Raw genomic sequence first — 22,342 nt, 5'->3', positions numbered from 1 at the left:
GCGATGCAAACTAGAGGCATGGAGTTTGACATAATGATGCTAGTGGTTGCATTATGGGCATAGACTGTAAAATTAATGGAGGTAGCATCAGTGACGTCACCCATTGGTTTGTGGCCTGGCAATTTGCAGTTTGCCAATATGGCCATCGCCATCTTGTTTTGTTTTTTTTAAAAACAGGACGTGACTATTTTTTGGACAAGAGGCTGGAGCTGAGGTGGATGACGCGGCCAAGCCAGTGTTGTCCATGGTTTCTATGGCGCTGCGCTAAGCTCAACGCTAAAGGGGGTGGGGGGGGAGTTGCTGATTTTCAACCCTTCTGAAGTGTGTCTCTCAGTGCGTTTACATACACAGCAGTAACCGTGGGATGGTTTTGCCACAGAGGGGTCTGCTCGGTCCCTTCACTTTTTTTCCGAGACACAGCGTTGACAGCCCCGGAGATGGACAATCGGTTTAGCCATCTCCAGATGTCCGCTGCTGCCTCTGCGGGAAGTAAAACAAACAGACCCCAGGCTCTTTGCTGCCGATGGCCCGCTGTTGATTCGGCCAACGCTATCATAGCAACGACTACGACTCACAGCGCTGACAGATTATGTCCGGTTCAAAAAGCACTCCAGCGGAGTGTGGAGGGGCATTTGGAGCATGTGCAGTCACTTAAACCGATCATAGCCCGGTTAAGGTGTATACATGCAGGAATACCCCGGTTACTGAAGGAGTTCTCTACCTCTGTTAACCGGGTTATGAGAACTGCAATTGTAACCGGGGTAAGGCGCTTACATGGCGTTTGAGAAATCGGGGTATTGCCTTAACCCGAATATAATCGTTTTTTTAAACTGCATGTAAACGCACTGACTGTTTACTGAGGTAATGAATCAAGCAAGAAGTAGGCTCATTTTCTCATAGACTTCTATAAAAACAGACTCTTTTTGCAACCAGTGGAGTCGCCCCCTGCTGGAAGTTAGAGAGAGATTGTAGTTTTAAGGCACTTTCGCATTGGCTTCACTTTTCAGGCCCAGAAGCTTCGTCCATTATTTTTTACAGTCTATGATTTGGGGAAATGTAGGATCCAGTGTTTTAGGAGTTGACTCATATGTCAGGAATCTCAGCCAATGCTGCTTTGATTTAGACCGTTCTTTTTTCACAGTTCTCATTTACATATTTCTCTTTGTCTGTTGTGAGACAGTGAAACTAGTATTAGATACCTACTACCAGTTAACCAGTAGTCATTCTCAAGGTACTACACTACAGTCATGAAATCATTACTTTCTGATCGCAAAGTAAAATAAATGAACGTATCACTGACATATACAGTGAGAGCTCACAGAGGGTACTGCCACACACTGGGCAGGTTTACCTCTTTTTGCCCTGTACACACACAAAGCCCAAGGTTTAACCCTTGTGTTGTCCTTGACCCGTTTTCAACGTTTTTTATATCAGAAATATGGGTTTCTTACAACCAAATTGCCCCAAAATAACTTGGATGCATGTAAGTTGTATGGAACCCATACAACATTCTTCCAAGGTAAAATTAATGATTACTTCCATTACATTTTGGTTGTTCTATTGAATTTCATAGCATTTTAATTTTTTTTTTAAATTGGACATAAACTCACTCAACAGCCTCTGATCTTAACTACTAGTCAAAATAATTAATCATTTCTGCTTTTTTTCAAACTCAAAAATTAAGTGTAATGTCATTGAAATTAGGTTTATTGACCATGAATAAAAAAAAAAAAACTGTTGCAAAAGAGGGACAAAAATATTTTAAAAAGCGCCAAAGGCATAACAAAGCAACAAAAACTTCAGAAAAGACGCAATTTTTCAATTCTGACCCGGAAGGACAAGTTCACACACCGCTTTGACCATTTTTGCATTTCAAATCCTGTGTTCTAAATTCATAAAGTAACGTGTAAAGTATTTATGGAACATTTTTGAATGGTGAGAATCACTCTTGTAGTGCAGTATTCTGAAGTTGTATTTTCCAACAGATGTTCCTGCTTCCACATATACTGCTGTTCAACATCCTGGAAGTCACTATGAGTCTGGGTAAGAGAGAGCAACACAGGTACCCTATTGGCTGATATCAACTTACCAATTTCCATATACGTCAGCTGATATGTATAAAGGAATGTCATGTCTCAATATAAAAAATCCAGTGTTGGTCAGATTTGAATGTATATAGCATACGCAGTAGATAAATGATGATACATAATACATAAAAAGTGCATGGGCCGTGTAGACTGATACTCTACAATAGCCTACAGTATCTGTACAGTATGTACAGAGCTTAATAACCCTTGAAAATAATTCTTGCGGTTCTTCCCTCAGAGTGTCCCTGGTGGCCATCACTGAGAGGCAGCTGACAGCAGCAGAGCCAGCAGGGGTGAGTTATACCACCAAAAAGAAGAAGTGAAAAGGCTTAGTTATTTGCCTGTGTTATTGATAGGAATGGTATGCATATGTAGTTCACAGCACTTGTAAATGTACTATTTCTTTCTTTCTATCACTGCCGTATTTTGTCATCAGTCTCTGCGGGAAAGTCCCACAGTAGTACATAACTTTTGGACAGCCAAATATGACATCCCCTTTGGCTATGAAATAATGATGCATATAATAATGTATTTAAACTCATTATAAAATAAAGAATAAGAAAAAAACAAATTCTGGCACTTGACTCAGACTTCTGGACTCCTGGAAAAAGACCCATCAGGGCTGTCACATTGCGCCCAATGAGCTGCTAATATGTACCAGAGATGCTCACAAGTCTCTGAGCCAGAGTCCAAGTCTCAAGTCTCTGAGCCAGAGTCCAAGTCTCAAGTCTCTGAGCCAGAGTCCAAGTCCCAAGTCTCTGAGCCAAAGTATTTTACATATTTTAAGGGCATTTCTTTAAACCAATCACAATCGTCTTGGGCGGCGCTAGGCGCCGGACGGAGCCACAGTGCAAAATTGTCTCGGGAAGGAACTTGTTTTGTTGGAACATGTGTACGTTCACAGATAGTCTAGCTAGCTGTCTGGATTAAATCCACCGGAGTTTAAAATTACAACACAAAAAAAGAGGAAGGTGATGGACATCTGGCTGAAAAGAGTGACATCCGGCGCAATTTCCGGCGGCACCGGAGCAATCCCAGAAGTGGAACGTCGTGGATATAGACTACTGTGTGTGCGACTTAAACTCCAGTCCCCATCTCTGTTATGTAGCACTCTATAAACTTAGAATAATGCTTTCCAACTTCAATTTTATGTTTCTCACATTGCTTTTGTTGTTGATTTGATCCTTCTTCCCTTAAAGCACTTTATAAAGTGAGTTTTACTCCAATCGCTCACTAACTAACAGTCCATGATCACTTTGGTTGCTTTCAGGGGGACGAGGGGGACGAGGACGAAGCAGCTGACCAGGGCGACAGTCCTCCCACTGAGCAGCCTGAGGAGGACGAGCTGGAGGAGCTGCCCTCCTCCATTTGCCGCCGCGGGGCCGTCGGCCGCTGGAGGGGCCCTTTCTCTCGCATGGCCAGCCAGACCAGCATCTACCTGCAGGAGTGGGACATCCCATACGAGCAGCTGCAGCTGGGAGAGCTTATTGGCAAGGTGGAGACAGAGAGGAAATCCAGACACACTAGGGCTGTCAGTCCATTCAAATACTTAATTAGGATTAATCACATGCATTGTCCATAGTTAACTTGTAATTGGTTACAAGTTTTTAATACTCAAGTGGTATTTGAGACTGGACGTATTCCGGTGGTAACTCAGTTCACATCGACCGTACATGCAAATAACTTCAGTCTCGTCGAGAGAACCATCTGGAAGAGCTTTGAATCTAAACTTATGGTTCAATAGACACTTTTCTTAATTTCTGCTCAAGAAGGTTTGTATATTTTGCCTTTCCATGATGGTCTGAATATTAGGGGTGTTAAAATGAATCATTGCATCGATGCATCGCGATGCGGACCTGGATGATTCTGCAGGCTCCGTCTTTTTTAAGAGCAGATACAATAAAAAAGGGGAGTTCACATATGTCTGACTGCTTGAATTTGTTGATGAAAACCATGTGTAGCAATATATAATAATACTGAGGAGGTGACACAGCGTGATGCATTGTGATATCAAATCGATTTGAATCGTCGACAGGGTAGTCGTAATCGAATCGTGAGACCAGTGAAGATTCACATCCCTACTAAATAAGTCACTAGTTGTTTTTTAATAAATAAAATCGGTAAGAGGGTCTGAAAGGTCGAAAAATCTAGCGAGAAAGTTACCAAGTTGGCAACACTGTCCACAACTTTACTGCTGCATCACTTCCTGAACTTCCCAAACTACGGAGCGACCTGAGGAACCAAATCACAAAACATGCTAGTATTAATTATGCGTCAAAAAGTTTTATGGCGTTAAAAGGAATTTGCATTAACTCATTATTATTGCATTCATTTGACAAGACATACTAAATCTTAGTGTGGAACACAGCTGACATATTTGACGTTGTGATGTCCAGGGCCGCTGGGGGAAGGTGCATAAGGGCCGCTGGCACGGCGAGGTGGCCATCCGCCTGCTGGAGGTGGACGGCAACAACCAGGACCACCTGAAGCTCTTCAAGAAGGAGGTGATGAACTACAGGCAGACACGGCACGAGAACGTGGTCCTGTTCATGGGCGCCTGCATGGCTCCGCCACACCTCGCCATCATCACCAGGTACAGCTGCATGACTCAGCACATCTCACTTCTGCTCTGGTTCACCTTATTCCCAGCACAGTTCCAATAGAATCACATGCATGGGGATACTTGTTTTTCACAGTGCATTGGCTTCAAGTTCAGGATTAATTTTAAGGCCCTGACACACCAAGCCAACGGCCGGGGACTAGTGGCGACGAAGGCCAACTGTGGTGTCGCCTCTCGTCGGCCCTTGTCGCCCTTGTCTGGGCCAAAAATTAGCACCGGAACACACCATAGAGACTACAGCCGACGGCCAAGTACCACATACGTTCTTCGCCTGCGTGAGAGGAAAGACCTCTCCATAACAGCAGACGGCAGTAATCTATTCGTCATTCAACAAGGGAAACCGGATACCTTTGCTATGATACCCACAACAAACAGCGTTTGCCTGAATCATCAGTGCCAGAACCGAGCAGAGCCTACGGTCCCTCTGCTTCACTCCTCGCCGGGAAGACAGCGGACACCGGGAGATGGCTAACCAGACTTCCCTCTCCTGGGACAAAAACGCTGGTTACAGAAAATTGGCCAAACAAAATTGTGACTCATTTGGGCAAAAAAAGGCAGACGAAGGCCAACGCGTGGCGATGGTGCGGGACACGCCACACAAACTAGGGCGACAGTCGACAGCCGTCGGCCCAACTAGGACCGGCAGCCGTCTTGCTGTGTCAGGGCCTTCAAGGTTCTTGTTGTGACGTATAGAGCCTTGCGTGCTCGGGCTCCTGACCTGCTCCATCCTTGTAACACCAGTAGGTCCCTTAGGTTCTCTGACCAGGGTTACTGGTCGTACCTCGTGTTGGATTCAAATCAAAAGATGACGGTGCCTTTAAAGTGGCGCCTTTCCTATTGTCATACGACATAGATCTTCAACAGGGGGTCCTCAGAGTTACTGTAGGGGGGCCACCAAATTATTAATTGATCAAAGTATGTCTTAAAATATACATTAACATGAATCCAACATATTATTAGCGGAGATGAATCTGCCTATTAATGAAAACAAAAAGTACTTCATTTAACATTGATGACTTACTATACTATAGGTATGGTAGCCATCCAGCTTAAGGATTTACTGTGACTTCCACATTTATGTTTAACATGAAAACATTATGTACAAATAATACATGAATATCTATACATCCATTTACATCCATCTGGCCCAGTTTAATATGCAACTACATTTGATACAGTATGTAGTAGGGGGTCCCTGCTCCGTCTCTCTTTCAGCTAAGGGGGTCCTCGGTCTAAAAACGTTGAAGACCCCTGTCATACGATCTGTTGTCTCTGTTGACAATTTTAAAAAGCAGCTGAGACTTGTGTTTTACATTTTATTTTATTGTTTTTATTGCTTTATCTTTTTTGTAACATTTTTCCTCCTGTAAAAGGTGTTTTATTAAATAAACATATTATTATTAATACATGTGATTTGCTAATAGTGTTTTTGTAACAATGTTGCATGTGTTTTCTCCGCAGTTTCTGTAAAGGCGAGACTCTGTACTCCGTTGTAAGAGACAGAAGTCAAATACTGGACATCAATAAGACCAGGCAGATTGCTCTGGATATTGTAAAGGTAAGCTGTGTGAGATGGACAGAATAGTTAATACAAAAGATAAACTAGCATTTCAATATCAATATATGACGATTTCCAAGAATCTATTACCGTATTGTCCTGAATGTAAAACAACCCTGACAATAGGATTTCTTCAAGACTCATCTTTGGGAAAAAGACTTTATGAGGACCACATCTTTCAATAAAGACAACATTTCTATTTGAAATTAGTCCCTCGTTTAGTTAGTAGTAGTAGTAGTTTCAATCACACATTCATCTGTGGTGGAATGTAACCAAGTACATTTACTCCAGTACTGTACTTAAGCACAAATGTTGAGTTACTTGTACTTTACTTGAGTCTTTTCTTTCCATGCCATTTTCTACTTCTACTCTGCTACATTTCAGATCTGACAGCTTTAGTTACTACTTACTAGTTACAAATTAAGATTTTTGCACACACATGTAGTTTATAAAATCGGATGTTTTATTCTAAATGAAACTAGCCAACAATATAAGGGCCTACAAGTCCAGCTGAAATGACTAGACCATTAAACACACAACTGTTTGGATCCTTTACACTTTCTAAAATGGGAGGATTTTGACGCGAGTTTGGCTTGACAGCTCAGTCATGAGAGGAACATTCAGGTTACTCCTATTTGGCACCACCTGTTGTTGTGGATGTGTCTAGACCCCGAATATAGGCCGACAATATATTCATAAGGGGGGGGGGGGGAAACATCTTATATTTGGGTCATTACGGTAAACAAAATCTCACACAACCTGATTTTCATGGAAGCATGCTATGATCAGATTCATTTAGTTCAGACATTTATCAGACATACAGTGGCTTGTCAAATGATCCAACTGCTAAACGTGTCCGAATTAGAAATTGCATTGAGATTTCTTTCTATAAAATAATTAACATAAGTGTTCAACACCCATGGTCTGGAAGCTCCACGCTTACACAGATATTAAATAATTCCTGCCCTCCACCTGTCCTCCACTCTTTTACAGGGAATGGGTTATCTGCATGCCAAAGGCATCATTCACAAGGACCTGAAGTCTAAGAACGTGTTCTATGACACAAACAAGGTGGTGATTACAGACTTTGGCCTGTTTGGGATGTCTGGAGTGGTACAAGAAGGCAGGTAAGAGAGAAAGAAATGATCCTCTGATCTGCATCCCTCTGTCTGAATGATCTGGATCTCTGCCAGGGCTGCACAATATTAGGAAAATATCTAATTGCGAATATATTGACTGATATTGCTATGATTCACTCATACCATCCACTGGATGCGGAACGTCTGCGGGCCGGATCCGCTGCGGAACGGCTGCGTGCTCCACCGTCCGTCAATACCCACCAGGTCCGGATTTGTTGCGGCACGTCTGCGGCCATGACTGACAGCTGAAGTCACGAGGACCCACAAGATCTCGCAAATTCACGTAGAACCACAAAACCAACAACAGTTTGTTTCCATCCAGACGAGTAGAGGGGAAACAACTCTGTGCTGTGTTTTCAAGGTGTAGTGCAGGGAAATATGATCCGCCGTGAGCACGGTGTATTTTATTTTGAAAATTAACCGGATGTTTATTTTGTTTCTGTGCTCGACTTCCTGTCCCGCACTATCTGCCGTGTGCTGAATTGCTGCGGAGCTCTCCGGCATCCGGCAAAAAATAGAAATCTGCAAATAGTATCTGCTCCGGAGGGCTGCGGGACCGCCGGAGCTGGGACTGCAGCCGTTCCGCAGTCAGTGGAAATACACGCATTGACTTTAATGGAAACCTAATGACTCCGCCGCCGTTCCGGAGCAGAGTCGCAGCCGTTACGCATCAAGTGGAAATTGCCAGTCAGGCTATTGGAGGGAATAATCATATTTCGTTATTCTCATTTTCATTGAAAAATATATATAATAACTTTAAAAAATGAAAATGATTATAGTGTGATTTTTGCGAGGATCTGTACCAAACAAAGATGTTTTTTTTAGTCTGTAGGATAGGATTTGTAGGCCGGGACATCTCTGCAGCACCACAATACTTCATTCAGAATGGTTTGACACATGTTTTGCCTTTGACAAATATTGCGCACCCCTTGCAATTTGGATATCGCACTAGTCCATATTGCGATTTTTGATAAAATTGCCATAAATTGTGCAGCCCTAAACTCTGCTAAACCAGGTTAATTTTCTTCATTAGTATTGCATATATACAGTGTGTGTGTGTGTGTGTGTGTGTGTGTGTGTGTGTGTGTGTGTGTGCGTGTGTGTAGAAGACAGAACGTGTTGCGGATACCTCAGGGCTGGATCTACTACCTGGCTCCAGAGATCGTTCGACTAATGAGCCCGGAGGTTGATGAGGACCAGCTGCCTTTCTCCAAAGCGGCTGACGTTTATGCCTTCGGGTAATGATTGATTCCACTTAAACAGCCAGCTCAGGTTAATCAACACCCAGTGTATGCAATATTCTGAAGTAGAGCTGTAATCGGGCCTTAAAAGTTAGGCCCGACAAGGCCCGAGCCCGACAGGTACATTTTGATTGACAGCTTTTTAAAAGCCCGAACCCGTTTACAGCCGGACATTATTCAAATGTGCGCAGGCACACAGCTCTTTTGCTTTTTGTCAAGAACGAGTCATTTATACATTTTTAACATCATTTATTCATGACTAACGTAGGCTATAGGCCACTTGGAAGTTGGAACAAAGAAATAAAATAAGTCCTCCAGAGGCCAGCCTCCGTTTCAACTCCTCAGCATCCATATTCGTGCTAATTGAAATGCATCACCTGACCACTCATTTACCGCGCAACCCGGAGCACAAGCCCGAGCCCGTGTAAAATGATAGAAATTAAGACCGAACCCGTCGGGTCCCGTCGGGCAAAGATCTTCAGTTCTATTCTAAAGTAAAGGTGGCATTGAAACTACACTTTTTAACAAAGATGTAAAGGGTAACTACCATTTTTTTCAACCCTATTTTCCTGTGTTTTTGTGCCATAAGTGACTGATAGGAACAACAGTCTTTGACATTGGTCCAGTATTAAGCGAGATCGCTGCAGTCAGTGAAACAAGCTACAATGTAAGTTAATATGGCAATTGTGCAGCTTGTATTCACCTTCACTAAAGTGCTGTTTTGCCACTGACAGGCTCAGATTAATATTCTAAGTTTCTGACAATGTTATGGAAAGGATTTCTAAAGAGGTTGACCTTTCTGTTGAAGAGTAAGATTTTTTTAAACATAAAAACATCCGCAAAATTGTGTTCGCTAAACCCACCAGACTCCATGTAAATAATCATTTTAGCATCGTAAAGTACATTTCATTCAAAGTCGACAGAAACAAAATAAAACTATGAAAAGCAGTTTTGGGTCGTCTTTCCACTTTCCCAACCATCACAACTCTACTTTTGGTTGAAATAAACAAATAGTTTACTCATTTACATGTGAAAATATGTTGTCTCTATGAATGCTTAAAGGAACACGCTGACTTATTGGGACTTTAGCTTATTCACCGTATCCCCCAGAGTTAGATAAGTCCATACATACCCTTCTCATCTCCATGTGTGTCGTAACTCTGTTTGACACACCCACCGCTATCCTAGTTTAGCACAGATCCTGGAGGTAACCGGCTGCATCTAGCCTACTGCTCCCAATAAGTGACAAAATAACGCCAACATTTTCCTATTTACATGTTGTGATTTTTATAGTCACAGCGTGTACAAATAACAAGGTCACATGAGACACAGACATCTTCTAACCGTATACAAACTGGGAACTATATTCTCAGAAAGGCGAAGCACTGCTACTTCTGCTACTTGGGCGGAGTGATTTGCTCGCAGCACCTGAGAAGCCCCGTGGTGAGGAGCAGAGAGTAACAACTGTGCTCCGCCAAAGTAGCAGTGCTTCGCCTTCTGAGAATATAGTACCCAGTATGTATACGGTTAGAAGATGGCTGTGTCTCATGTGACCTTGTTATTTGTACACGCTGTGACTATAAAAATCACAACATGTAAATAGGAAAATGTTGGCGTTATTTTGTCACTTATTGGGAGCAGTAGGCTAGATGCAGCCGGTTACCTCCAGGATCTGTGCTAAGCTAGGATAGCGGTGGGTGCGTCAGACAGAGTTACAACACGCACGGAGATGAGAAGGGTATGTATGGACTTATCGAACTCTGGGGGATACGGTGAATAAGCTAAAGTCCCAATAAGTCGGTGTGTTCCTTTAAAGTATTGTTTTTTTAAATGGAGTCTGGTGGGTTTAACGCTAGCGACCTCAGAGCTGTTTCTGGTTAAACAGAAAGATCTTAAATAGGTTTTTAAAAGGTGTATCTCTGTAGGGATCCTTTCCATAATGTTGTCAGACACTAAGAATATTAATCTCAGCCTGTCAGTGGCAAAATAAAGCACTTTTTGTGGACCAAACTGACGATTTGCTCCATAGGGTTACATTGCAGTCCGGTCTGTGGCTGCTGGTTACAGCGTTCACGCTTAATACTGGACCAATTTCAAAGATTGTTGTTCCCATCAGTCACTTATACACAAAAACATAGTATAATAGGGTCCAGGATGAAAACAAAAATTACCTTTTAAAGCACTTTGTGACATTTGAATCCCTCAAAGTCAGATCTAGGTTTACTGCTGAAAGCTAGCGCCCCAGGTAATTTTGTGTAACCTTACGAGTTCAGCTCACAACATGCCCTTACTGTATTCGAGCTGAGTACCAAATTCAATACTTTTTAGGCACCGACCGAATTGCCTAATAAATCTCATCAGCGTCAGTGAACCAATAAGCATGCAGCATGCTTCTACCACAATCTAATAATGCTGCTGATTGGCTGTCTAAGATTACACATCGCAGAGGCAAGCAGGAAAAACTCTACGTTGTAGTAGATAAATAAAATGATTTGTGCCATAATGTGTAATGCTGTCATTTCTTTTTGTTTTATAAAATTGGTATCGAAAAAAAGTGTCATTCAGGAACCGGTATCGGTATCAGTACTGGTACTGGTATAGAATATTTTTAAACGATACCCTGCCCTATACTTAATGTTCACATTTTTTTGAAAACTCTCTTTCCATGAGCTTCCTACACCACTTTGCATATTTGCTGAGACTCCCCTGACATGGACAGAGATGGAACATAAAGAAGTAGCATATGAGGCAGTTTCCTCATCTCATCTTTGTGTTGTGTACTTTTCAGCACAATCCTATATGAGCTGCAGGTGGGAGACTGGCCAATCACCAAACAGCCTGTGGAAGCCAAGATATGGCTGGTGGGCAGCAGCAAGGGCATCAAGAAGGTGCTGGCAGACGCCAACCTGGGCAAGGAGGTCACGGTGAGTCTGTTAACAAGCTGCAATCGGAGAACTTTCTTTTTTTATAAACTTGAAACCGATTAATAGGTAAGCGCCGGACGGAGCCACGGTGCCTCTGCAAAATAGCCTCAGGAAGGAACTTCTTTTAGTGGAACGTGTACGTTCAAAAGTTGTTTTAGTGGTGCAACAAGAAAACTATGGGATTTCTCCGTTGCCGCCGGAAATTCCACCGGATGTCCCTCATTTCGTCTGTCACCTTCCTCTTTCTTTGTGTTGGCGTTCTAAACTCTGGTGGATTTATGAGGACTATGGTTAACTGCTCCTCAGATCTCTGCAGGGTAAATCCAGACAGCTAGCTAGACTATCTGTCCAATCGGAGTTTTCTGTCGCACGATTAAAACAACTTTTGAACGTACACGTTCCACCAGAGCAAGTTCCTTCCCGAGGCTATTTTGCAGCGGCACTGTGGCTCCCTGCGGAGCTTAGCACCGCCCAAGACGATTGTTATTGGTTTAAAGAAATGCCAATAAACCAGAGCATGTTTTTTTTCCCATCCAGGAATGCTGTTTGGACTAGCCAGACCCTCCTCTGCAGCGCTGTGGAGGAAGGTCTGACAGTGCAAGACTACTGTTGTATTAATCCTCCTCCTTCCATCCCAACAGGAGATCCTGTCTGCCTGCTGGTCCTCAGAGGCCGACAACAGGCCCACTTTCACCCAGCTGGCAAACATGCTGGAGAGGCTCCCCAAACTGAACCGCAGGCTGTCTCACCCCGGACATTTTGGGAAGAACACTGAGTACGTATCATAGAAAGAGGAGCTTTATTCATGATGCAGGGTGGAGCGGCCTACACCATTTACAGCAACATTCAAAGAGAGTCTGCATCAGTTTGTTTAGGTCATAAACGTCTACATTTCCATGTCATATAAGAAGAAATGAGATGGAGCCAAAGGATCCAATACAAGATCAATCAAATGAAAAATGTTGTATCTAGGATTTTTGTAAAGAAATGTGAATATTATGAAGCTGTTCCGCTGAGTATCAACTAATATAAATGACCTTTTCTAATGTGACTGCTATTTTGTATTTTGAGGAACGCTCTAGTAAGACTCACACGTTGCTCTGCCGATGATGGATGGAGTTGTTGCTCCATCTATGCTTCCTTCATCCTTTTTCTCCACACACTTTCATAGTGTTTCTCAGTCAGCAGTAATATCCTTTCTTGTGTTTCCCAGTTTTACCTCTCCTTCTTTCTCCTCTCTCTGTGATTTCCTCTCCTCTGGGTGCTGACCGATCCGCCTCTGCCTGTTCCTGTTGTGGCTGATCTCCACGGTCTCCCTTCCATCCCATTTTCCCCTTCTGTCCATGCCTCTCTTGTCTGTTTATGTGCACACTTGTTTTCCACCACTCCTTCCTATTTCACTCCGTTCTTCTCCTGGCGAAGGCCGTGGGATCATTATCATCACTGCCTGAGAGATCACTGCCATCAGGGTCTACACGCACACTGTCCATACATGTACAAATACAGCAGCTGAGAGGCAAATGTGCCTTGTAAAACTCACACTTTATTTGGATTTGACTCTTCATATTGGCTAGAGCAAATATTGACAATATCACTTAAAAGAAGAGTTCTTATCTGGAGCGGCATATCCGACTTATCTTCACCTGGAATTAAAATGTGATCTGTGTCTGAATTGATTAAGCATTCTTGTTGTCTTAATTCTGCCCACATGTGAGCAGATCTAAAGTTATATAGACAGAGCTTCTGGACTGTCAGCAAACATGGTGTGTGACGAATGACTTGGTAACAGGAAGGGGAGGGTCATGAGCCAAGGGAATAGAGCCGAGGCACCCCTGCCCATTGATAGCGCCGCGGGTGGTTGGAATTTTAAATTCGGTGGATTTATGGGGACTATGGTTAACTGCTCCTCAGATCTCTGCAGGGTAAATCCAGACAGCTAGCTAGACTATCTGTCCAATCTGAGTTCTCTCTTGCAGAACTATTTTGCAGCGGCTCTGTGCGGAGTTTAGCACCGCCCATGATGATTTTCGATGGGTTTAAAGAAATGCCATTAAACCAGAGCACGTTTTCCTCCCATCCCCGAATGCTATGTGGAGTAGCCGGACCTTCCTTCATCGCGCTTTGGAGGAGGGTCTGGCAAAGCGAGACTGGGGCAGCTTTGGCTTTGTGTTGCTGTAACAGATGCAACTGTCCCATGACGTCCTGTTTCAATGGATCATACATCCTTAATGGATCATATACCAAACGACTGAGTAAGAGCTCCCACACTGAGATTTCATAAGGGGTTTAGACTTATTTTGACTCCTGGCAGAGAACAATGAGCTGAGGACAATACTGGAAATAATGCTAGAAAGAAACTTGTGATATCGCCACAGGTATGTGTCTCACCTGTGTGCACTCTGGCACTGCATCAGGTTAGTGAACTGTGGTGTGTGTGTGTGTGTGTGTGTGTGTGTGTGTGTGTGTGTGTGTGTGTGTGTGTGTGTGTGTGTGTATGTGTGTGTGTGTGGTTTCCTCAGGCAGGAGTGCAATGTACGCTCCGTGAATGTAATGGGCTTCACCAGCATGATCATGAATATGATCTTATACATATATGTATATACATACAGTGCTGGAGGTTATATTTAATATACAGTGTTTGTACAAGGGTTTTTAATTTGGAGCATTTTAATTGGTACATATTTTTAGACACTGTGTAAACAGATTGGTGTTTTTTGTTGTTTTTTAGGGTTGAGGTTTAATCTGTCGAGTATTTTTGTACATGATGTGTTGATATGTCGTAAGCTTGTGGTCTGAACAATTGAAGATATTAAAGCTGATCTCCAGTGACCCAGTGTGTTCCTTTTCGTAATATTGCTCCTGTATAATAATACTCCCTCTGTTTTATGTATCAGAAAATCATGATAATACCAGCTAAATGTGCAGTACAAACTCTATTGTAGTCCAGCCTTTACTTCTGCTAGCGTGGCAGCCCTCATACTCTGCTTCTGACTGGCTAGTAGTCCTTACCTAGCTACTGCGCATGTGCGACTCCCAACAAAGATGGAACAGAAGTGAGATCGAACCTGGAAATGAGCATAATATGAGCACTTTAACAAAACCTTTTTTTAAATAAAACGTTAAATATATTAACACAACTCTGACTCCTGAAGTTTAATCTACTGACCGGATATTTTGATTTCTTATTTACAATAAATAAATGTGTTTGACAGGAAATATATATATATATATATATATATATATATATATATATATATATATATATATATAAAAAATATGTTTTAGTTAAAAAGAAATTAAGGGCAGGTGCTCAAGCCCGTGCCTGACTGCATTCACTCAGCTCCTGGGGCCTGGGGATAAAGGCAGGAAGAGATCCTGCCACTTCCCCTTCTCTGTCAAGGCTGGCCAAGTGCTGAAGGAAAAATAAAGGAATGCTGGACCCAAAATGCACTACACTGCAGGGCACGTGCAGGTGTAGAAATTATTTTGCGAAAAATCCAGGTTTACGTTAATCCTAAAGTGCAAAAACCCAAACGGAAGTAGACAATCCAAAATTATAACAGAACTCCAAATGTGGCAAGAAAAATCCAACGCATCCAACACAACTTAACAAATACACGGGGAACAAGCAGGAAACACTGGACAATAGATGACGAACCAACACCAGACAAAGGAAGCACACCGAGACTAAGGGTATGTCCCATAGCACTTAAATTGCCTCCTCGAAGCCTTCACTTGCCTTGAAATCATCGAAGGACAGAGGAAACGAGCAAATGTGTTTTAGAAGGATGAGACGTCCTTTCCTCTGAAGCGTCACCTGAAGTTGTCAGCTGTTTGGGCTTAGTTAGTAAGACACCCTTCAGGTGCACGGCTTCCAGGAAGGCTGCTCTCGTGTTTCCTCGCCCGTATCTCCTCAGGGAATGATTTAACACAATAAAACAAGAAAAACTGAAAACCTGAACAATGGCATTCTGTGGCATTTTAATTAAGTTTTAGGTTAATGTAATTGGGCTTACCATCTGTGGCCCAGTTTACATTCTGACTTACAATTCTGGTTATCTATCAGTGTTTTTAAGATAAATATACGGGTTGTATATTAACCCTCTGTGAACGGATGCTTCACATGTGACCAAGCAGAGTATCGGGAGCAGCAGCAGTAACAGGAGCAGCGGTAGTACCCATAGACAGTATATAAAGCGTGTTTTACACTAGACGCATCCACTGCGGTCACGCCATCTGTGCTTCGGAGAAGCGCGGTCACGCCATCTACGCTTAAAAAATATATTGCGCGTCTACACGAGGTTGCGTGGTAGGCTCAAGGTGTATGCTCTTGGTGTCGGCAGACTTTTAAAAAAAAATGTTTATAATAAAATAAGTAAAATCAAACTGTTTTCTGCAAACTCCACCAAATTATTGTTTTACATCTCACAGACTACCACTGTGGTGATTTTCATGTTGTTCTACTCTTTTATTATTTAGTAATTGCCTGCCAAAGTCCTATATTGGAGGTGCCATAACAAGACTTTGGTCCATAGTTCCAGGCAATGATTGACATAGTTGAGTACAGTACATCACTTAATACACTCATACCGAAAATCAAACAATTTTACTGTATAATGTTGGAGATCTTTGGAAGCAAAGTCCCATACTTCTGCTGTAAAATGACTAAAAATATGAAACTTGAGGTGCCATAAAAAGACTTTGGTCCATAGTTCCAGGCAAAGACTGACATATTTGAGTTAAGGACATATCTGACAACACACACAGTGAAAATGAAACATTTTTACTGTACAAGTTTTGATAGTTTTTAAAGTACATTCACACATTTCAACAGTGAAATAGCTACATTCCTGAAACTGGAGTTAAAAAACGTTGCTCCATAGTTCCAGTCAATGACATATTTGAGTTAAGGACATCTGGGACTAAACCCAAACCAAATATTTGTACTGCTTAAAATGATTTGCTACAGAACTTTGAGAAAATCATAAACACTGCTCCATAATTCAAGGAATGATATATTTGATTAAATGGCATCTCATTAGTTGTGATTCTCTGAAAATGTGTATAAAATATCTTTATCTGAACTGCAATCTGCATCTCTCTCTAGCATTATAGGCTTGGTTATCATATCAGCTTTCATATTTGCAAATATGAAAGCTGTTAATTGAACTAAAATGAATAAAGACCGCTGTCTGTGAGTTCTGCTTTTATTTAAAGTTAGAGGAAAGGTACAACAACGCTCTGTTGGAACATATTTGTGTCTCAGATGAAATTATTTAACCTTCTAAATAAGAATTTCTCTCAAGATCATCCAGAGTCTCTTTCATCACACTGCCAACGACTTGAATTTGGGAAGCAGAATTTATATTCTCAATCACTATATAGCTGGTGTGATCCTCTTTGGGAAGAGAGAAGTGGTCAGAAGGAACAGTTTATCCAGGGTAAGTATGGACTTCATTCAATTAAAAAGCCAGGAAAGTGACGTGAAAGAAAACAGCCAACAAACCTGAGCCAGGGCTAGAAAACAAGAAGGTGTGACATCATATCGTCACCTTCCTAAAATAATGGCCTAAGTCATCTTTTGACAAAAATGATTTTCTTGCCTAAATCATCTCCTCGCGGTGCTGGCCACCTCTGGTAAGATTCCCTACATCCTCAGTTGAACAGGTCATGTAATTCTACACCTTTATGTCAAGAGTGGGACTTAGGCCGTTTTATTTTGCCTAAGTCAAAAGACAATGTGACTTAGGCAATTTTACAAGCTTTTCAAAATGGCAGCTGCTTCAAGAAGAACAAAAATCTACCACTCTATCGCTGAAGTTATTTCCAGTTATTTCCATTGGTGAGTGATGAGGTTTCTGCGCATGTAAACACGCTGATTGTTGACAGAGTTGAAGGTTTAAAAAGGCATTTATTCCTCTTATGTTGCATAACTGACATACTTTGTTATCAGTATGTCAATAGTCATCCATTGTCATAACATTTTTGAGTGAAATTATTAATAAATATATATTCAGTATTTGGTTCAGTTTTTTGTGTTGGAAAAAACCTGAAAAAAATGACTGTTTTTTTTTTTAGGAAGCTGACGATATATAAGTCTAAAGTCAGTTTGCACAAAGGTTTCTGGCCAGGAGACAGCAGGATGTCAGAAAAGGAAGTGAATCATTGGAGCTCCCTGCTCCAATGATTCACTTCCTTTTGCGTTGTTGACTCTGAGAGATTAACGACTTTAGTGTGGATTTTGGATCCAAACTATCCAAAAAGTATTCAAAACGTTTGGGATGATAAAAGTAACAGTAACATCAGGTTATACTTGAATAGATAACCAACTTTAAAAAGAAGTAATAAGAAAAGCAAGAACAACAACATGCATAAATATGCAAAAATTACCACAAAGATTTAAAAAAAAATCTAAATGTATAACTGCACATATTTCAATGATAATACTAAATAAAAAATTGTGGCCATTTTACTTGTAATAGAGCATGTCTACACCAAAGCGTTGCTTAACATGAGGTTAGTAATTCTCAGTAAGAGAAGTTTAAAGAGTCATGTGCCTCCCAGGAGAGAACTGACTGGTTTTACAGGAAGTCACAGAGAGCAGTAACATGGGGTCAATGAGGGTCAAGGAAAGAAAGACAAGCATTTGCAATTTGTAAAACCGTCCTTTTTTTATGACCATTGTCAAATGTCCTGACAAAGTGAGAAAAGGCGAATTGGTAACCACCACAATGATAAACCAAATACTTCTGCTATTGAAGCCCAGTCCTCCTGGCCTCTTTTATCTTCCTCTTACTGTAAAACTGTGTGACATTCTGTATATTGTCTTTCATTCCAGCCCTAACGGCCGGGTGGCTGTGGGACCGCAGGACAGCTGTGACTTAGTGGTAGAGCGGTTCCCTGCCAATTGGAAGGTTGGTGGTTCGATCCCTGCAGACTAGAAAAGCGCTATAGAAATGATCGCGGTGTAAATATTCATACTGAAGTGCGAATGGCTAAAGTGGAGACATTTTAAAAGTTGTCATGGCCATACAGTATATGTTTTGAGGCCAGTGACATTTGACTGACCCAATACCTGTCAAAAACCAATCATCTAATTCACGTCAATTTAATTGTTCATTAACAAGTCATTTCGGTTCGTGACGCTCGGAAAAATGTATCCACTGATTTACAGACTTTTCGTTCACCATGTAAGTCTATGGGTCTTTTTGGGGCATCACGTGACGGACACAGAAGTTGTAATTTCACTGTTTGGCTGCTATGTCAAATTGGCTTCAAAGCTTGGCACACTTCCTGGTGGCCTGTACAGACCCCTCCCCCCACAGTGGAACACACTGTGCATGGATTATGAATCTGAGGCCACATTTTACCAAATGAGTGTACAGGGCCTTTCTCATATCCTAAATTTGTACCTCCTCGACCCTCCGGCTTGTGACCCGGAAATCATTCTCAGTGCGCCTTGTTGAAGAATGTCCCAATTCCTAAACTGCATCATCGAGGAGCAAGGAGCAAGGCTCCTCGGAGGAGTTATAATCGAGGATACACTGATGTGTCCTCTGCGGATGTCTTTTTTACCTGTGGCATGTAAACAATGAGGTGTCCCAGAGCAAGAAGAGGAGGGAGAGAGAGAGAGAGAGAGAGAGAGAGAGAGAGAGAGAGAGCGAGCCCGATAATAGAGTTTTATATCCGCGGCCCTGTGGTTAATCTGACGTTACAGATCGGGCCAGGCGGATCATACAAATTAACATTCTGATCAATAGCGGGTGGGTGAAAAAATACACAATTGATGAGGAAAATATTTACTACTACTATTAGTTTGGGATGATAAAAGTAACAGTAACATCAGGTTATACTTGAATAGATAACCAACTTTAAAAAGAAGTAATAAGAAAAGCAAGAACAACAACATGCATAAATATGCAAAAATTACCACAAAGACTTCAAAAAAAAAAGTCTTGTCTAAAATGTCTAAATGTATAACTGCACATATTTCAATGATAATACTAAATCAGAAATTGCGGCCATTTTACTTGTAATAGAGCATGTCTACACCAAAGCGTTGCTTAACATGAGGTTAGTAATTCTCAGTAAGAGAAGTTTAAAGAGTCATGTGCCTCCCAGGAGAGAACTGACTGGTTTTACAGGAAGTCACAGAGAGCAGTAACATGGGGTCAATGAGGGTCAAGGAAAGAAAGACAAGCATTTGCAATTTGTAAAACCGTCCTTTTTTTATGACCATTGTCAAATGTCCTGACAAAGTGAGAAAAGGCGAATTGGTAACCACCACAATGATAAACCAAATACTTCTGCTATTGAAGCCCAGTCCTCCTGGCCTCTTTTATCTTCCTCTTACTGTAAAACTGTGTGACATTCTGTATATTGTCTTTCATTCCAGCCCTAACGGCCGGGTGGCTGTGGGACGGCAGGACAGCTGTGACTTAGTGGTAGAGCGGTTCCCTGCCAATTGGAAGGTTGGTGGTTCGATCCCTGCAGACTAGAAAAGCGCTATAGAAATGATCGCAGTGTAAATATTCATACTGAAGTGCGAATGGCTAAAGTGGAGACATTTTAAAAGTTGTCATGGCCATACAGTATATGTTTTGAGGCCAGTGACATTTGACTGACCCAATACCTGTCAAAAACCAATCATCTAATTCACGTCAATTTAATTGTTCATTAACAAGTCATTTCGGTTCGTGACGCTCGGAAAAATGTATCCACTGATTTACAGACTTTTCGTTCACCATGTAAGTCTATGGGTCTTTTTGGGGCATCACGTGACGGACACAGAAGTTGTAATTTCACTGTTTGGCTGCTATGTCAAATTGGCTTCAAAGCTTGGTACACTTCCGACACTGATGTGTCCTCTGCAGATGTTTTTTTTACCCGTGGCATGTAAACAATGAGGTGTCCCAGAGCAAGAAGAGGAGGGAGAGAGAGAGAGAGAGAGAGAGAGAGAGAGAGAGAAAAGGGGAGAGAGAGAGAGAGAGCGAGAGAAAAGGGGAGAGAGAGAGAGAGACAGAGAGAAAAGGGGAGAGAGAGAGAGAGAGAGAGAGAGAGAGAGAGAGAGAGAGAGAGAGAGAGAGAGAGAGAGAGAGAGAGCGTGATAATAGAGTTTTATATCCGCGGCCCTGTGGTTAATCTGACGTTACAGATCGGGCCAGGCGGATCATACAAATTAACATTCTGATCAATAGCGGGTGGGTGAAAAAATACACAATTGATGAGGAAAATATGTACTACTACTATTAGCCTCCTAAACTTTGCCCACACATTTGTAAACCACAGTTTATTATAAACCACAGTGACCTCAATCGGTGCGCACTTCACTTTCTGTAAATCTGTGCACACAGAAAGTGAGAAAGTGAAAGACTCACTTACTGTAGCGGAGTCAGCAGTGCAGGGGAACAAAGTAATGCAGCATAAAGAGCTTGTCAAACCCACCCAGGGTCAATTCCCAGTCACGGAGTTTAAGATTATCTCCACTTGAACATATCTGGATCTTGTTTTTGTCACTGCACTAACAACTTTTTGGCACCTGATTGGAAGGAGATGGAATCTAGGGGAAGAATGTAAACGTATTTGTGATGCAGGCAACGTCCTTCTTAGGCAGCGCCTCACTGCCAGGTGAAAAGAAGCGTCTGGTGACTGTGAACTGGGCGACAAACTTGATTTCAGAAGTTGGTACAGTTGGTCTTGACATTTTGTGAGTTTATTTTGTTAACTGAAAAAGCTAACAGAGCTTAGCGAAGTTGCTGCTCACACGCAATGCATCCTGGTACACGTAGGGACAGCTGCCACGGCTCCGCGAGCAGGAGCAATATAGCATACACTGGGAATTATAATAAATAATCCACCAGCTCACCTATATAGAGGGTTCCCTCTTTAACGCAGCGGCCGCAGGTTTGACTGCGGCCTTTTGCTGCATGTTATTCCCCCTCTCTCTCCCCGTTCATGTCTTCAGATGTCCTATATAAATAAATAAAGGCCCAAAAAATCTTTAAAATAAAAAAAAATACTCAATTTTGTCCTGAGGGCTGTCTTAAGACAGAAAATACAGACATTTGGTCAGTGTCTCTCAGCATCAGATACCGACGCAAAGATCCCCCTTCAGCGTCTGTATGGAACGCATTGAGCAGAGCAGCAGCTCGACCGCGGCGCTGTAAGATGACGTAGTATTAAGAGGGACAACGGTAGAGAGTAAAAATGAAAGACTGAAATGTCCTGGTGAGGAGGTGGGTTGAGGTGGGGAGTCAAACAACCCAGGACTTTCACCCAGGAGACCAGGGTTCATGTCCCGTTCTTGTCCCGCGTGTCACTGATAAGTACATTTTGTAACTCCATCCACCATCTTTTCCTAAACCTAAAAAAACCCGTTCTTGCGCTGCATGTCAGTTAAAGGGATATTTCACCATTGGAAAGATGAATCATGTGAAAAAATTAGGACACCCATGCTAAAGTTGACTAAAAAGAGGAATTAAAAAAAATCATCTTTTGGAAATTGATCTTAATGCCTAAAATCCAACCTTTAAGGACACCAATTTTCTTTGTGAATGAATAATGTATCGTAAATAAATAAATGTTCTTCCTTAAAATACAGAAGACATAAGTAAGTACACCCCTATGTTAAATTCCCATAGAGGCAGGCAGATCTTTATTTTTAAAGGCCAGTTATTTCATGGATCCAGGATACTATGATCCTGATAAAGTTCCCTTGGCCTTTGGAATTAAAATAGCCTAACATCATCACATACCTTCACCATACTTAGAGAT

The 22,342-nt window shown here is 41.9% G+C and overlaps 1 protein-coding gene across 1 annotated transcript in view; it reads left to right on the top strand.

The window, feature by feature from the left end:
* LOC144515209 (kinase suppressor of Ras 1-like) overlaps positions 1-14,398 on the top strand; it is a 68,520-nt gene extending 54,122 nt beyond the window's left edge. The window contains exons 11-20 of the mRNA XM_078245839.1: positions 1,986-2,043; positions 2,326-2,380; positions 3,358-3,582; positions 4,484-4,680; positions 6,169-6,265; positions 7,259-7,392; positions 8,511-8,642; positions 11,434-11,569; positions 12,211-12,344; positions 12,992-14,398. Of these exons, the coding sequence (XP_078101965.1) occupies positions 1,986-2,043; positions 2,326-2,380; positions 3,358-3,582; positions 4,484-4,680; positions 6,169-6,265; positions 7,259-7,392; positions 8,511-8,642; positions 11,434-11,569; positions 12,211-12,344; positions 12,992-13,082 (1,259 nt within the window). The 3' untranslated portion in view covers positions 13,083-14,398. The remainder of the gene's footprint in view (positions 1-1,985; positions 2,044-2,325; positions 2,381-3,357; positions 3,583-4,483; positions 4,681-6,168; positions 6,266-7,258; positions 7,393-8,510; positions 8,643-11,433; positions 11,570-12,210; positions 12,345-12,991) is intronic.
* The last annotated feature ends 7,944 nt before the right edge of the window (positions 14,399-22,342 follow it).

Source organism: Sander vitreus, chromosome 3, assembly GCF_031162955.1.
Source record: "Sander vitreus isolate 19-12246 chromosome 3, sanVit1, whole genome shotgun sequence".
Taxonomy (NCBI): Eukaryota; Metazoa; Chordata; class Actinopteri; order Perciformes; family Percidae; genus Sander; species Sander vitreus.
Note: the sequence above shows the minus strand (reverse complement) of the source record. Positions and strands in the feature narration are given on the sequence as shown.